Source organism: Chanodichthys erythropterus, chromosome 2, assembly GCF_024489055.1.
Source record: "Chanodichthys erythropterus isolate Z2021 chromosome 2, ASM2448905v1, whole genome shotgun sequence".
NCBI classification, from domain to species: domain Eukaryota; kingdom Metazoa; phylum Chordata; class Actinopteri; order Cypriniformes; family Xenocyprididae; genus Chanodichthys; species Chanodichthys erythropterus.
In genome coordinates this window covers 36,603,154-36,621,949 of record NC_090222.1, presented here as the reverse complement: position 1 = coordinate 36,621,949, position 18,796 = coordinate 36,603,154, and the positions used below count along the sequence as shown (strand labels likewise).

The following is an 18,796-nucleotide window of genomic DNA, read 5'->3' as shown; positions in this document are numbered from 1 at the left end:
CACATACACACTCTGGAGACATCAGAGACTTGTAAAAGGGGGCATAATAGGTCCCCTTTAATTTTACATCATTGCAACCAATAATATCCTGTATTACCCTAGCTGAAACAGTAGAGCATTGTGCTAGCAATGCCAAGGTCATCGGTTTGATTTCCAAGAACCACAGGAACTGATCAAACGCATACCTTAAATGCAATGCAAGTCACTTTGGATAAAAGCATCTGCCAAATGCATAAATGTACGCAAGTTAAGATTAAAAAAAAAAAAAAAACAAGGAACTGTATATATATGCTGTTTAATAAGATTAAATCACTGCCTTTAAGATGCTCAGATGATCTAACCGCTCATGCATTCACAACTGACAGTCATGTTCGATTCCGTTCTCCTAACCTTATGGCTATGAGGATTTCAACATTGTTAAGGCCTGTGGAGGAACAAATCAAACAATCTTTATAAGAATAACAGACATTGTGCAAGAACACAACGTGGTGCGTTACAAAATAAGATACATAAAATCATAAAAATGAGTGTCGCAACAGAGCATGAGCAGCTCTTCCTGTAAATGACAAGTCTATTTAAAGCTGCAAGTCTTCAACAGCATTTTCATTTCTTAAAATCTACTTTTGCTGTGATGTTTAGTTCCCTATATGAGTAGTGTGCTTAAATGCATAGTGTCTGGTACAAAAAATGCTTTTAATTGGGTGACAAATAATGAGTATATACACACACAGAATGAGTCAAGTAACAGAAAAGTGGCCTTCTTGTTTCAGGAAATCTAATTTCAGTTCAAATGCATGATTCGGATATAACCACCACTGATTAATCTGGTACCAATCCGCTGTTGTTTACTCCCATTATAATCGTCAAATCTCATGCAGATGCACCAGATACTTTATTTGCCTGCCCATGAAAAAATATTTTACTGATTTTAACTAGTGATTATTCATAATAGCTCTGCTGATGTTGTGTCAGTGTCCTGAGGTCATGGATACGGTTACAGTATGAGGCCTTATATCCATGGCAGAAAATATACATATACATTCCCACAGCTGTTCCTCTTGAAAATAAACAGATCCATAGTGTCAGTTCTGCATCGGATTTTGATGTGTCCTCTTCCTGTTTATGCCCTGAGGGAACCGGCTGTTCATTTGTCCCTTCTGTCCTACAAGTCACTCAATAGCAAATCTTCCAAGGTGGTTCAACTCCACAACCACAATGATTTTCTGGAGGAGGACAAGTTGTAATTTGATAAAGAATTTATGTTTTGTTTTCCACTAAAGAAATAACAACAAAAGGGTTGGAAAATGACATGAGGGTAACTAAATAATGACAGAGTTCATGACAGGGCTCAGAGCTCTACAAACTCTAACAAGCAATAATTTTCACGCTGCCTGTATAATAAACCTCCATATGTACAAGTGTCTCAAAAGACCTGCATCTGTGGTCCAAACTTTTTACTCTGCAAATACCTTCAAAAAGAATGTGGAGTCAGTCATGCCTCAGCAAGAGATTCAAAACGATCAGCACGTGTTAAAACAAGCCTGTGACAAGACTCTGTAGTTGCTGTCAAAGCGCAGCACAAATATGAAGCAGTACTATAGTTGGGTGAAAAAAGAAAAACAGCTTTCAGCCTAGTGACTAAATTAGGGTGCTTTCACACCTGCCTCATTTAGTTCGGTTGAATCGTACCAGAGTTCGTTTGCCCCTTTGGTGCGGTTCGTTTGGGCAGGTGGGAAAGCAGCAATCGCACTCGGGTGCGCACCAAAAGCGGACCAAACAAGCGTACCGAGACCTGCTTGAAGAGGTGGTCTCGGTACGCTTTCAAACGAACTCTGGAGCGGTTCGCTTGAGATGTGAAAGCAATCGACCCAGTTAACGGACCAACGAACCAAATTATATCATTTCATAACGGAAAATATGATATAAAAATCAGTAATGTCTGATTCTGTGAGTGAGCACATTATTTACAATATCTGAAAGCCAACGATCGCCTCTGGTGTGTAATTACACTTCTCCGTGCGAGAATGCTGTCCCGACGAAGTCTCAATTCCCGCTCTGCTTCATTATAAAATTCAAATGGTCTCTCTCGACAGACACACGGACAACAGGTCGCCTACTAGACAGCGCTGGGAAACCCAGAGATGGAGAGAGAGAAAGAGCGCGGGTTTGAATTTGCCGCAGCAAATATGAATTAACTGCGGGAGAGACGGCTACATTTATAAAGTGTTTGTGTGTGTCTGGACAGTTACAAATAAAGCCACAATAAACTCATGGAGCGAACTTGTCAATCATTATTTTGATGGATGACGCAGAGAAAATTCTGACCAATAAGAGGACAGTTTTACTCCCATGTGACTTACCTTAACGCATTTTGGTACGCTTTGAAATTTTGCCATGTGAAAGCGAACCGAACCAAGAAAAAAAAGCAACATTGTAACAAATTTAGTCCCTGTTTCGGAACAAAACAAGCGATCCATAGGTGTGAAAACACCCTAAGGCATCTTGACATTTATTTTCTCAAATTCAAAATGATATTCATATACATTTTATTGTTGATTTAAAAAAAAAAAAAAAAAAATCCATGGACAATTTGTGTGTCAACTACCCACATATGACTTAAAATGTCGTAATGTTGTGAGCTGGTTGGTTGTTTGAACTTCTAGTGTGAATCTCACAAAAAACTGTCAAGAACATTTTTGGGTTTTATTTCACCAGAAAATAAAGTAAAAACAATAAGAATTTATATTTGATGTCAGTTAAGCATACTCCCTCAAATTACCAATTACATTTATGCATTTGACAAATGCTTTTATCCAAAGCTACACTGTAAACCCTAACACTCAAAATAATTAATTGGTTTGAGAAGGACAAACTAAAATTAAACAAATTAGTTCAGTCAAATTAACTTTTATGAGTATTAAGCACTTTCTTTTTCAAGTTCACATAACAGATTTATTTTAAGTAAACTGAACTGTTTCATTGTTTTGAGTTTTATGAACATCTCTTTTAGTTTAGATCACTTAAGTTTAACTGAAACTTTGCTGGGATTTCTATTTCCCAGCATGCTTTGGCCATGGGACTAGAAAGGGAGAGTAAATGCTAAAATTAAATGTTATATAAAGTTTTTTTTTTTTTTTGTGCAAGATTAATGTTAAGTGGGAGAGTGTTATACTAATTTAGAAGAGTTTCTGTTTAATGTGGGTTTTTGGAGAGTTACCATCATGGTGACGAGTGGTGCCTGCGGCTTGGTTTGAGAGAAAGTATATTATATGCTTTGTATTTCTGCACTGTATTCAGCAAATGCTATACCATGCTATCATTAACATATTAGCAAGTTAGCATTTTCTGAATTAGCTTGTTGTAGCTAGCTAAGTTTACACTAATAAAAATGTTTATATTGAGGTTACATGATAATTTTAAGTTAAATATATGAATTAGCGTACTCAAACATTTTAAGTTAAGAATAATTCAAATGTATGAGTACAAAACAAAAATCTGCAAGTTCTGTTTACTTAAACTTTGAATTTCTTAACTTAAAAATTGAGGCAACTGATTTGCTGAAAGTTTTGCTAACTTATTCGGGTTTACAGTGCATCTACACTGCACTGAAGTATAGGCTATATTTGGTCAGTTTTGTCCAAAAATGTATTTGCATTTGCAAAATATCTCTACATCATCATGGTAGTGTGTTGATTAATGCCTTTAAATTTATTGATGATGTAAATAATTTTTAAAAAATCTGTTCAAATATTTTTGAACTAATATTATAATTGAAAATAAATGCAATGAAAAAATAATGAGAATCACTTCTGAGATTAAGAATTACAAAAAATATGTAAAACAACCAGACATTTATAATAATGAGAAATGTAATTAAAAACTAATGAAATTAACCTCACAATGCAAATATATGTCACAATTATTTATAATTAGCGCCACAAAACAGATTGTTTCAAAGCAGCTTCACAGTAAATAAGAAAAATTATGCAAAATTCATCCAGTGCTTCCCACACATAGAATTTACTTATACACGTATAATAACGGCCGCCCAAGTATATTTGGAGACACATTTTTGCTTTTATTATTTTTATCCTCTTATACTTTTATATCCGCGCAAGATAATGAAACCATCCGCGATCGATAAACTAGTCGTTCCGTAAGTGCTCGTTATGTGTGCGTCAGCACTGTTTACTCCAGTTAACATTCCCACAGGCGCTGCATTTTGCAAAGTCACAAGGGGGCGCTGTTGCGCTTTCTACAAGCTTGCGCAACAAAGCTTCAGGGTGCTTCTCAATATCCCTCCTCATCTCCTCGCTCCTCCGTCCTCCATCCTATGACCCGGAAAACAATCGAGCTCAGCCATCTTTAAGGACATCTAAATTCTCTAATCGCACCGCGAGGAGGCGAGGAACGAGGAGTGAGGAGGCTTTCCTGAGGAGTCATGAGCGAGGATACACAGGTGCATCCTTTGCGGAACTCTTTCTCATCGAGTAATCTGACACACACATAAATTCTCTTCCCCCTTCTTATCTATCACAATAATTTAAATGTATGCTTTACTTTTACAGTAAAGTAATCTCATATATTTCAACTAGGCATCTTGCTTTATTAATATTTTATTTTTTTAAATAACCAAACTTTAACAACAAGTGAGTAGATCCCTCGAGCGCAGCTGATGACGCTTTGAAGTGACGCTAAAGGGAGCGAGGATTTATCATTTAACTTGATTCAATTCCTTCGTCCTCTCGTCTTTTCCTTGCGTCCTTCCCTCGCATCCTGGAGGGGTGGAGCTAAGACGCGAGGAAAGGAAGCAAGGAAAGGAAACGAGGATGCACAAATAAGAATTGAGAAGCACCCTCAGACTGCTTCAAAGTGATTTTCAATCAATGAAAAGCGCAGATTTATGCCAAGCGATTGCTAATGAACTCAAGTTGATGAATTATTACAAAGTCTACTTCATGGCTTTTATATAAAATGTTTTAGACGATTGTAAGAATCTGAAGGATCAGCCTGCAACAGTACAGACATTTCAAAATAAGAGTCCCGGTGTATTTCGGGCTTGTTTGTAATTAAAAGTCACACGCTAAGTTTTTTTCTTTTTCTTTTGGGCATTATTGGCATTTTGGTTACACTATAAATTGTATTTAATTTGATTTCCATTTAATTCATAGTAAATTATTGTAGTCTCCCCCACAGGAAGAAAAGACTAAGAACATTATTTGACACATATATTATTAATTTTATAAATTTTACTAGTAAAATCTGTGTCCCATTCACTGAGAGAGACACTATATGACAGCAAGGAGAACATAGGAAAAGGTGAACCATTTAAATGCTGTAATTTTGCATAATTTACATTATTAGTATGTAATTAAATGTAATATGCTATGTAATTAAAATTAATTTCAATTAAATATAAATACTGTTAAAAAATAAATAAATAAATAAATAAATAAATTTAAAAAAAAAAAAAAAAAAAATCACACATTATTTGTTTGTCACATGTAGTAGCCTAGACCATTTTTGTGCCGTGGGTAATAGGATGATTTTTCGCCAGGCTACCACCGCAAGTATATTTCAAACCTGTGGGAAACACGGTCATCAAATATTATTTTAAATGTATTTTTGTATTTTGGAGTGAAATGTAACCTGGGTTCACCCTCAAACCCTTAACTAAAGAACGTCCAGAAGAAATTGAGAAAGGAAACTCTTCTGGAAACCGGGCTGCTGAAAAGGTGGACATCACCATTTAGTTCTACTGAGCAGCAATGCAGTTCATTTAAAGAGCTGATATGCATCTCACAATCACTACTCACTGCATCAATGATATGGGCAGTGCGTGAAGGCCTTGGACAATTCCCTGTCTATCTGATTTAAAGCTATCTGTTAGAGACGCAGTGAAAAAAGAAAGACAGGACTGATGTCCACGTCACATGTGCAGGACACAGCAGCAGGATGGGACATTGGCTATTGATTACTGGATCGATGGGCAGTGTTTGCGCATGCAGGTAGACTTCATAAAACATCCATCCGTGTGCGATCTTCCCGACGACCCAGTCAAACAGAATCTATGGCATGTGAAATGAACCGTGACCTGCTGACTCAGAAACATCACCGGCTGCTAAAGAACACACTGAGAAGGACAAATTTGAACTGAGCATACAAAGGTGACAGTAGAAATTAGTTAATAAACAGAGATTGTGCTACACTGCTTATACAGCATTAGATATATTTGCATATTAGCAATTTTGCATAATCAGCATGCAAGAAATATAGGCTGAAACTGCTGCTTGCAAGCGTGAATGACCGTTAAAATGGGATAGTATACCAAAAAATGAACCATTGGACCCCACTGATTTTAACTGTATGCACACAAAAACACTTCAGGCATTCTTCAAAATATCTTCTTTTGTTTTCTGTATAAGAAAGTCATACAGGTTTGGAATGGCATTAGCGTGAGTAAATGATGACAGAAATTTTCATTTTTGGGTGAACTATCATTTTAAATGTCCCAGAGGCCTTATGCATTGAGCGTGTGTGTGCATGTGTGAGATATAATGCGTGTGGCACAGAGATTGTTGAAGATGGAAAGCTCTTTGAGCAGCGAGTGGAACGGAGCCAGTCCTGAGAATAATGCAGAAGGGAAGGGAGGCGGTTTATCCATTAAGAAGTGGAGTTTGAACTGCTGCGGCAGCACACTGGGACAAACCATCCAACACGACTACTGACCCATTCCCAAACATGTTCAAGTTCAAGCTACGCTTAATGCGGCGTTTCCCCGATGTCAGCCGATTCCCACTGAGAATATTTCTTTTGCTCCCACTCTCTGCACTAGTTATCTGGTGATATTCATTACATGCAAAATTAATTTCTGAATAATAGTTTTAAATAAGTTGCAGTCTGAACTGACTCACAAAAATAAGAATCAAACTTAGCAACTCTAAAGGTCCATTCACGGCAAGAACAATAACTATAAAGAATTATAATGATAACGATATTAGCGTTTATTGTAAGCATGTGCAGCAATTTTGTCGTGCCATTATAAAGGGGAACTTTTATGCAAAATTCACTTTTATATGGTGTTTGAACATAAATGTGTGTCTGCAGTGTGTGTACACAACCACCCTATAAATGGTAAAAAAGGTAAAAATCCACCCACTTGTTTTATATTCGTAGGGCTCTATGAAATCCGTTTTATTTTTTTCCAAATTCCCTTTTTTCCGCTTTCATTTTTCTGGATTCCGTTTTTTTCCATTTTAAGTTTTTGGACTTGATTTTAATGGTTAAATAAAACTTTAATAAATCAAAAAGTGTCTAATTAATTGAATTCTTAAAAACAACAAATGTATTAAATTAAAAAATGTATTTTTATATATATTTTTCTGTTTTTCAGAAATCCTGTTGCATATTTTATTTTTTCTGGCAATCAAATGAACAGATAACATGAATTTATCTTTTAATCATGAAATTAAACTTTTTTTAATCAAAGTGCTGCACAACAGAGCTTTACTGTTTAAAACATGGAAGAAAAACTGAGATTGTTCCTTAAAAATATAGTTTTAATAATTTATTATTATTATTATTATTTAAGTGAGTTAGTATTAGTACAACAGTATGTTTCTGTCAAAACAAACTTTTATTTTGACAGGTTGCCAAGACCTTTGAGTTACTGTGTGTTTATGGTATGCCGATAGATTTTCTCAAATAAAGCGATAAAATGCTGATGAAGTGATGAAGTGACTTTTGAAGATGAATTTTGTGCGTACATGAGGCGATGAAAACACTGCGAGCGTTACACGTGCTTCAGTGTGTGTGTGTGTGTGTGTGTGTGTGTGTGTGTGTGTGTGTGTGTGTGTGTGTGTGTGTGTGTGTGTGTGTGTGTGTGTGTGTGTGTGTGTGTGTGTGTGTGTTAAATGAAACCGCACTTCTGCACCATTCATTTCAGAGACACACAAACATGCAGGATTCATATTTAAATATTTTTTTTGCAGTTTAATATTCACAGACACTATATCTGGTCTTTATCGCGATTTAATTTAAGTGTACAGGTCTGCTTTTTATTCATTCATCAAAAATTTGACAAATTCTGTGACATTCCGCTTTATATAGTAAATTCCGTTTTATGAATGGATTCCGTGATTCCATCCGCGTTTTCTGCATCGCGGAAATCATAGGGCCCTATATTCCCCATAAATCATAAACTGTCTTAAAATGAGTCCTTCGTGTTTTCTCTACATTGTGATGTCAATCACACTATTAGCTTAACTAACTATTAGCTTAGATCCTCCCCTGAGTGAGCAGTACACTGTACACCATGTTAATCTCCTTGCTAGAGTCGGTACTGAAATTTAAAAAAAATTTCAGTATTGACATCCCTACAGACTATGATACTTTTCCATTGCTTTTCTATGTAAACGCACTAAACGGATGCGTTTGCACGTTGCGCTTGCATCTTGCACAGGAAACAACGTTCTATAAACACAGCGAAAGGTTGAAGCGAATGTGCGCTGTGAGAAACGCATACTTTGCTGGCTTGCAGTGTGTTGTCTCGCCCGCCAGTGTTTTCCTTACAAATACTATACAAACGCTGCCTCAGTTATGTCGTTATGTCAATCTCAAATGCTGATGCGTGCTCTGTGAAGAGTGCTCGCGCATGCGGCTGTGCGTGATTCCGATTTAAGTGGTTAAATGTACTTGCGTCTCAAAATGCTTTTATGACGCAAAATGAATGTAAACCGTTATGTCTTAAGGGATCAAACAGACAGGACAAACCACATCTTCTATTTCAAAAGAGATCTGTGCATTAGCGTGAATCATGGTGTGAATGCAGCTTATTAGATCTCCTGCTCTCTATGATGTCATCATAATAATCAACAGTAAACCTGAGAAAGAGAAAAATCACAGCTCTTGAAAGGAAAATGTTCAGATACTCGTAAATACTGAAAGCAATATTTGTTAATTACTTGTGATGGGTTTTTTTTTCCCTTTTCTTTTTTCCCCTCTTTATTATTTACTAGCTTTTCCCCCGATTTCACCGATAAGGCTTAGGCCTAGTCCCAGACTAAAACGCATTTTTGAGATGTTTTAACTGAAAACAACTTGCACTGACGTCTTAAAATACAATGATTTATTGCTAGTCTTTGTTGAATAATACAGAAGATAAAGACCTTAAAAATAATTGCATATTAAATCGCAATCGCAATATTGGTAAAAATAATCGCAATTAGATTATTTTCCAAAATCGCTCAGCCCTAGTGTGAACATGCCTTAACTCTGTTTTAAGTTAGTTTAAAAGTTTAAATTTGCACAAAATTGCATAAGTTTTGGTATTTGATTAAAATTGAGTGTGAGTGCCATCATTTTATATCATACATACAAGACTGATGATAGATTTTTAAAAATATTTTGTCAGGTTTCAATAAACTCTTCCATTTTAAAAAAATTTGATTTTTTTTTTGTCTAATGACAATATCTTATGTGCATTGATAAACACTTTGCACAAGCATGTTCTCGGTGTCAATATTAATAACGTAATATTTATAAGCCTGATTGGTATCAGATGATCACAGTATTAAAATATTTATCATCCAAATTAAACCATGCAATAAAAACATTAACTTACACAAAGTTAACTAACTTGCATTCAAAAAGCATGTCTTAAGTGAATTTGCTGGTGCTTTGGACATCTGTGATGGTCTGAATTCATATGCAAAATCATGCAATGGAGATACAGTATGCATGCTTTAATTTCCTCAGTCACACACTGTCCATCAAAACAACACTGGGCAAGGCCACTGATGCGGCACAGTGTATTGTGAGTCATTTACATAAATGAAACATCAACTGACAATTGGTCAACTAGTAAAAATTAGTACATGTGGAAGCCTAAAACATATCAACTACTGTAAATATGCCAACATGTGCTGCCACTGTCAAAACAGAAACATTAGTGCACAATAGCAATCATTCACCAGCTTGCAGGCGAAGCCGTTCCGGTAAAGTGAGCCACACAAAGCCAGTTGAGTCAAAGTCAAGTCAGAGAAATGCAGAGAGCAAAGGGGAGCCACAACAAACACTTCCTGGCTTCCATTTAAAGTGAGAGTGAAGCAGAAGGAAGGAAGTGTGTGTATTTAATGTACACACCATTTGGCTCGCTCTGTGTCTGTGTGTGTGTGTTTTACTGAGTGTGGACAGTATGAACATGCACCACCTGTCAGGTGTCCTGAGTTCATGCATGACCGGCAGAGAACGTTTTTTGAAACCACAGTGATGATGAACTAAACGGCTGGTTCTGGTTTCATTGGTGGTTTGTGGTTTGGGAATGGTCTAGATCTCTGTCAACAGATTTGTAGGATATCATTAGCTTTAAAAGACAACATGAAGCACATGGTTGACTAGAAAGCAGATTTAGTTTGTGTGATAACAGCACACAGTGCATTACAAATATAGTTTGGAAACTTTTGAAATTATTGGATAAAAGTGCTTTTCTAATTCTATTGTTTTTGTATGTTATGTGTACGTTATGTGTATGTTAATTGAATGAGAACAACTGAACATGCACGTGCTACGTGAAACTCACTGAAGTCTATGGAATCATATTGTATTCAAAATTTAAAGGGGTCCTTGACTATATCACATCACTTTTTTAACTTTAGTTAGTTAGTGTGTAATGTTGCTGTTTGAGCATAAAAAACATCTGCAAAGATACGACACTCAAAGTTCAATGCAAAGGGAGATTTCTTTTACAGAAATCGCTTTTTAAGGACTACAAAAAACGGCTGGTAGGGACTACAACAAGCTTCTTCCTGGGTTGGTGACATCACAAACCCCAAAATTTACATCGAGCCACCCCCGAGAACAAAGGGGGTGAGGCCATGTTGGGCTGCTTTAGAGAAGAGGAAGAGGTGTTGTAGTAGAGTGTTGTTGTCATGCCGTCATTTTACGCCGGACTGCTTCACAAACGAGGGTCAATTCAACGCTGGATTTGCACAAAAGATGAACATGACGGCACATGCTAGTGGATGAGTTGAATCAACTCCACAACAACTACATAAATTTATCCACTAACCATTCAGAAATGTCCAGTTTCATTTTAAAAGTTGTAACTTCTTCCTGAGTTTGAATTTCTTCCGGTTTGAACAATGTAAGGCTGAACACAGTAACTGATAATCGTCATTTTGGCTGCGTGAGATTCTCCAGCTTTGTTGTTGTTGAGCAACCAAAGCACGAGCTGTTAAAGCTCTGCCCTCTTCTGCAAAGGGGGCAAGGAGCTGCAGCTCATTTGCATTTAAAGGGACACACAAAAACGGTGTATTTTTGCTCACACCCAAATATGGGCGGATTTGATAAGCTATGATAAAATTCAGTTTATATTTGTGTTAACTAGTTGTGCATGCAAATAATTAACTCACAGAAATGAAACGCATTCACTGGAAGTGATACTCCTCTCTGACGTCAGCTTATTAATAAAAGTGCTTTCTTTCTTTTGTGTCAAAACAGCAAGTTCTCTTTCAATACTGTTATGTCAATATTACACTGATCAACAATGAAACATGCAGAACTACACTGGTTTCTCTATACAGTTCTCCTTTTAAAAAAAATCTCTTTTTTACACTATAAAAAGTCACAGCAATTAAAAGTAGTAGTTCAAACAGAGGTCTAATATGATCATGACTCAACAAAAAGATTTTGCCTCCAGGTTTGATACAAATTGCACAAATGGAAAGTCTGTTATAGGCAGGATTCCCCCGTGCTTTCTGATAGTGTCAGTCTCACATCCCCTTTAAAAACTCCCTTCTTGATCTCATCCACAGTTGGTTAGAAGTCATACTCAGCCAACGTTTAAAGATTAACTTCAAATCACCAGTAAGAGCCTGTTACAGAATTAAAGTTCAATCCAGGCCACAATGACTGGGGAAATTCCATCCCAATAACTGACGGCCTCACCTGCCTTTCCACTGGATTTGAATATTCCAGAATCTGTGTGTAAGAAACAATGAACAGCCAATACTAAACATCAGCAGCAATCTCAAGACAACATGCATAGGCCATATTTTACTTCAATATCATGAGAACAATAAATAAATAAATAAAGCAATAAAGCATTGCTTTATTACACTGCGCAAACCAAAAGTAATACTGCCCACCGAATGAAGAAGGGTTGGCTCTCCATAGAACATAAAATATTCATTTTACTTTATTTTTTGTGTTCGCATTTATTAGGAAAAAACAATGTTATGGACATGACCGCTCTGCAACCGGCACAGAAGACTACTTTAAAACTTTCACAGACACCTCAAGCAGGAATTTAAACCACCACATGTTGATATCTGGGATACCAGTATGGTAAGACTGCAGAAATAATATTTATACTAAACTTTATATAACTTTAGACCCTATAGGTCTATTGCAAATGGTTATGGATTATTTCTCATGTTGACAAGCATGCGCGGTTCATGTGCGTTTTTGATCCGCCACTTACATCGAGGTGCTGCAGTAAACTGTCACAAGCCGTATTAAAGAGCGACATCTCTTCTTTTTTTTTTTATAAAATCAACTGACATTTTTTCAGATTAAAAATAACAAAGCATGAAGATTATTGCAATTACTGGATATGTTGTGATATATGGTAAGCCTGAAACAGAGCACAACAATATAAAGAAGCAAAGTCATATGCATATGATTTATTATGAAGCGTTCGTAACGGTCGCGTCTGTAATGCTTATTATGGCTGTTCAGAGCAAAGTATATAGATGATTTGTTGATCCGAATAAGCATAAACATAATATAGCTTTTAGGGCTGTAACGATATGCGATATGAAACCGAAATCGCGATACGCAGGTCCACGAACCTGTATCGCGATGTGAGAAGGCAGAATCGTGACACACCCCTTCCAACTCCCAGAGTTATCCTTCCTGTCCAGATCCAATGCTACCACATTTTTAAATTACTATAAGTATTAGGGGTGTAACGATTTATCGTAGATGGTGCGTCTCAATCAGCGCTCTAGTTCAGTAAGTGTTTCGGGCACACATTGAATCTTGCAAGCAGGTTTAAACGTTTCTCATGTCAGTCTCTTGCATGGTCGCGTGAGAAAAGTCGTGGCTTTCTTTCACCGCAGTGCACAGCAATAGCTGTGCTCACAGAAAAGCAAAAGACGCTTGCGATGCTTTGCTTTAAGAAGTTCTGTGGGGCCGTTCACATATTGCGTCTTTTCCGCGTGCAAGTCAGTTATTATTTTCAAATGTAGCCGCGCAGCAGGCGCGCTCATAATGGGATCGACGCGCATGCAATTCTCAACTTCTCAGAATGCCGCAAGCGCACCGCAGGTCGTGTGACAAGAATCAACTGATCAGCTATGGCCTTTCCGTAACAAAACATCAAAAGCTCAGCCGAACAGCTGATCATAGCTGTACAGGGTGGTTTTTATATCTTATCTCCATCAATATATCTCGTAGTAAAACTAATGCAAGGGCTAGATATCATTTATCCTTTGCAGAAACATCCTGATCCTCTTTGAGAGCTTAGTTCATGGTTGCATAGCAACAACCGACGCCACGGGAGCGCAAGCCCTTTGAAAGAAGGAGAAGCGGTGCGGCCGCGCCTTCCACGCGTTTTTAGACACGATATGTGAACGGCCCCTATTCATAATTCTAAGTTCATGTTAAATTTAACTTTTTTTTCAGTGACAGACAGCCCTATTCAACTGTTAATTTGAATACAGAAGGTTTTTATTAAAATTTTATATTTATTTATTTTATTGAAATGTGATCTTGTATGTACAACAAGGAAAATTATTGAAATTTGTTAATGTTTTTTTAATAAATCTTGTTTGAATTTCAGTTTCATTTTGTTCAAAATATCGAGATACGTATCGCATCGTGAACTCCGTATCGAGATGCGTACCGTATCGTGACCTGAGCGTATCGTTACACCCCTAATAGCTTTGTATATAAAGTTTCAAGTTATTTAATTGTTATATGACAAACTTAATCTTTAAAAAGTTACAGACATGACAAAGCACTGAAGCGTTGTGACCTCTTAATTACAGCCCTTATAAATTCAACAGGCAGTGCTGTTATGACAAAATGAGTGTATTTATTTCTCAGGCATGTCTCCATCTCTATGCACAATGCTTATTGTTAAAATAAAGTTTAAAAAAGGGGGTATTTGATCCTTTTTTGAAAGCATGAAATATGGTTGGTTGAAAATTTAATTTAAGCAATGTTGCTTGCCTCATATGTGGTGGATAAATTTCTGTTAGAGCACATTAATATACTGTATTACAGACCTAAAGGGACAACTTAAAAAGGGTTTTGTTCTTTTGGTAAAAACTTCTTTTTTTTTTAATACTAAGAATGACCTTTGCATGGAATTGCCCATAATTTTTGGCCTGGAGACATTATTTTACATGACATTTTGCCTCCAAAATCATGCATATGGACATTTTACTTTTAGGTATAGCTTTCCTGTAGCTCAAACTGCAAATTATGGTGCTAGCAACTGATAAATTGCATGAATTGAAAAAAATGAGAACTACGATTCAAATGTGAAAAGATAGAGAGCGATAATGAGAAGTGTGAGTCAAATGTGCACAATGCAAAAGAAAACATGTTGATGTGACCCTGTTCTTGACCATTTTCCTGAGAATAAGCCATTTAAATAGCATGACACCGCTGTTTATGAAACATCAGATTACTGAACAGGTTCTCAGAAACACAACAACAAAAAGACCCGCATGACGACTGAACTATCCGGAAATAATCACCGCTCACATGCATCTCTACACCTGATCAGAGAACTTCCTAGCCACAACCACGTTCCTCAGAACAGGCTGCAGTCTCTTACCACCGTTGCACCGGCATGTTACCATGCATCTGTATAAAATAAAAAAAACATCTGTTGTGCAATGCTGCACATAACTGCACAAATATAGAACAGATCTTTCAAAATAAAGCCTTCAATAAGCTCGCCAGATTGCTTCAACCAATAATAAACCAAAACATATTCCTTCTTCACTGCTGTAAACAAACCACTATTTAGGTTGGTTTAACCCAACAGGCGGTGATGTGACCTAGTGGTTAACTAAAAGGTTGAAGGTTTAAAGTCCACAAGGGTCGATCCATTAACTATTACCATTGTGAACTTGATCATGACATAAGCTGGGAAGCTGAAAAATAACAAAAACGACCTTGACACTTACACTTAATAACCTCTCAAACTTATACACAGTTCACTTAAGCTATACATAATTGCACCAATATAAATATAAAAATGTTGACGTCAAACTTCATGGATATTGAGTGTCAACTACCCATATTTACAAGAATTAAGACAGGTTATGTATGTCGTATCAACAACCAATAACTATCTTTTTATGTAGCTGAATTTAAAATAAATAAAGACCAATCTTTAAAAAAAAAAAAGTTTGAACTTGTAAGACACTCTTAAAGGATTAATCCACTTTCTAATAAAATTTCCTGAAAATGTACTCACACCCATGTCATCCAAGATGTTCATATCTTTCTTTCTTCAGTCGAAAAAAAATTAAGGTTTTTGATGAAGACATTCCAGGATTATTCTCCTTATTGTGGACTTCATTGGCTTCCAAACTGTTGAAGGTCAAAATTAGTTTCAGTGCAGCTTCAAAGGGCTTTAAATTACACCAGACAAGGAATAAGGGTCTTATCGAGCAAAACGATTGGTCATTTTCTAAAAAAATACAACTGTATATGTTTTATAAACACAAATGATCGCCTTGCAAGTGCTTCCGCTTTCCGTATTCTTCAAAAAGCTTACGCTGTATGTCCTATGCCTTCCCTATTCTACTTACGGAACGAACGTGGCGCCAGTTAATTTTTTCCGTAAGTAGAATAGGGAAGGCGTAGGACATACAGCGTAATGGTGCGTTCACACCAGACGCGACTTGAGCGAATAAATTGCGCTTTTCGCGTGTAGATGGACGCTTGAACATTTTGAGTTTACTCGCTTCATGTGTGCGTGAAATTCACTTCACAACAGATGCAAATTCGCGTCATGAGGGGGGCTCTCCCGCTCTATTATGTGTCCCAGACTTCCACTTCTTTCTGCACACTAACCGTGCGTTCACAACGCCGCTAGCGTGAGCGTTAACAGTCGCCTTGGCCTCCCTGCCAACAACACTGTACTGTTCGTTCAAACCGCAGCCGACGGGAGGGTCAAAGTAAATGACAAGTCGCGTCAACCAATCGGAAGCCTCTCAAGCGAGGACCTCTACATTCCAATTGGTTGCCGCCGAACCGCGTCATAGCTCATTACCATAAAGTTTACCTGATTTCAACTCTCCTCGACACTCTCACCGTCCAAGACGCGCCGCGCCGCTCTCGCCAGAGCTCACCGCCGGCTCTAATTGAAAATTAATGATTAGCGTCACTTTGACACTCTCGCCGCCGGCGGTGTGAACACACAGTTACTCTGAATATACAAATCATCAGTGGGAAAGTAGTTGTAAAATACGACGAATAAGATAAATTTGCCAGCTTTAGTTTGTAGTCTCAATATATATATAGCTCAAATTGAGTAAAGACCTTTTTTTACAACTTACTAGACTGTCCGACCTCCTCACTCACTTTCTTTCAAGCAAGATCCTTTTTATTCCTGTATCTATAAAAGTACGAAGATGTACAGCGACGATGATTTTGTCCTCCATGTTGTTTCGGATTTTTTGTCTCAGCTTGCTACATTACGTCACTACTAGAGCAAGCTCCTGATTGGTTAACGTTGCGCGAATTTTCGCCAAAGTTCAGATTTTTCAACTTTCGCGATTCGCCCGAAACGCTCAATTCGCGCCTTTGCATTGACTTAACATGTAAATAACTTGCGCTTAACGCTTCATTCGCGTCTGGTGTGAACGCACCATAAGCTTTTTGAAGAATACGGAAAGCGGAAGCACTTCCAAGGCGATCATTTGTGTTTATAAAGCATATACATTTTTTTTTTGGAAATGACCGATCGTTTCGCTAGAGAAGACCCTTATTCCTCGTCTGGGATCGTGTAGAGCTCTTTGAAGCTGCACTGAAGCTGTAATTTTGACCTTAAACTGTTTGGGGTCCATTGAAGTCCACAATAAGGAGAATAATCCTGGAATGTTTTCATCAAAACGTTCACCAAGACGTACACATCTTGGATACTTGGGTAAAGTTGGTTTTATATTCGCACATTCGGACATCCGTTTTCAATAGCTTTGTTAATCACACTACACTGGACATTCACAAGTAAATACGGCATTAAAACAATACTTGCCTATTTTGATCGACTGTGAAAAATGTTGTAAGTTGACAATCGCTGGTTGTCAATATCATGTCGCTGCTTAAAATTCGCAAACATTAATTTATTGCACATTTATTGGAAAGTCTGAATTTATCAGAATTCAGAATGTGCGAATATAAAACCAACTTTACCGAAGTATCTTGGATGACATGGGGGTGAGTGAATTGTCAGGAAATTTTCATTCAGAAGCGAACTAATCCTTTAAAAATTTAAAAGTTTCTTTGTTGCCATTGATCGCTTCATGAAGAACATCCATGGAAACATTCTATTATGTTTATAGTGGAAAAGGGTATTTTTAGATTATTAAAATAAAATTATGAAAAAAATGGCTCCAAAAACTGTTCACTGAAAGAATGGAACCCAAAATGGTTCTATCTATGGCATCGCTGCAAAAATCCCATTTATTTCAACAGTTTTAACAAGCTGGTTAACTGGTTGATGCTCAGGTTGACTAGAACTTGTAGGAACTAGAAAACTGTTCATTTAACGTTACCTCCGAAGAGATGGGGCGACAGGTGAGCAGGTAAAGATCCGATCAACAGTCTCGGAGTGCCGGTTGACCGCTCTCTCTCTCCGCCGTTCTCCTCCGGTGTGCTGTTACCGGACTCTTGAGAACTATAGGCTCCGGAGTTCGGTATATTAATGGTCGACTGGGGTCGAGCGCCCGGGCCACCGGTGCCACCCCCGACGGAGCGCGTCCTGGCACCAATAGAGGCCACTGCCGCTGATGATGAAGACGACGATGATGATGATGTAGCACCTGAGGTGCCGTGCGCGTGATATCTCATCGCAGCCGTTCTGCCGCTGCCGTTACTCGACGACGTGCCCGACGGGAGATCCGAGCCCGAGTACGCTCGCGTGCGCCCGTTGGCAGCGGGACTGCTCTGTTTGGCGCCCATGCCAACCTACACTTCCCTCCGATTTTAATTATTAAAGACAAACAAACAAAACTGACAGCGGTCGCCTGTTACATTTGACTCGTCCAACGTCACGCGCGCGTCAGCGAAACTTTTACGAAGGCTTTTAAATCGCTGTCAGCGCGTTCGCGCGTGAAGTTGCGGGTGCCCGCGCTTGTTTTTGCCTCATGCGCTGTTGTTTTCTAACTAACGTCCTCTGTTCCATGTTGTGCGTGAGAAAGTAACGCTCTGAAGCGAGGCTTTCCTCCTAAACGCCGCGCCGATAGCTGTTGTGCTCGCGGGGGGCGGTTATTACACAAACTGAACGTGTGTTTAACTGCCGTACGTGCAGAGTGCGTAAGCGAGTCGGAGGCGGGGCTTTCCGGAGACGTCATAATCTAGGGAAATAAACCCTAGCTGGGCTGGAGAAAAGCGTGGTTGTTGCCCCATTAATATTTTATTCACAACAAGACCAAAAAAAGTCCGCTTTAAACTCTTGCACAATATATAACCAGTAAATTTGACTGTGTCTAAAAATATGTTGATGTTCCTGGTAGCTACCTGTACGTTTTGTGGTCGTGAGGATGAAACA

General features: G+C 37.9%; 1 protein-coding gene across 1 annotated transcript in view; it reads right to left on the bottom strand.

Annotated features, from left to right (window-relative positions):
- znrf2b (zinc and ring finger 2b) overlaps positions 1 to 18,520 on the bottom strand; it is a 68,752-nt gene extending 50,232 nt beyond the window's left edge. The window contains exon 1 of the mRNA XM_067411233.1: positions 17,802 to 18,520. Coding sequence (XP_067267334.1) covers positions 17,802 to 18,207 — 406 coding nt within the window. The 5' untranslated portion in view covers positions 18,208 to 18,520. The remainder of the gene's footprint in view (positions 1 to 17,801) is intronic.
- Between the last annotated feature and the right edge of the window lie 276 nt (positions 18,521 to 18,796).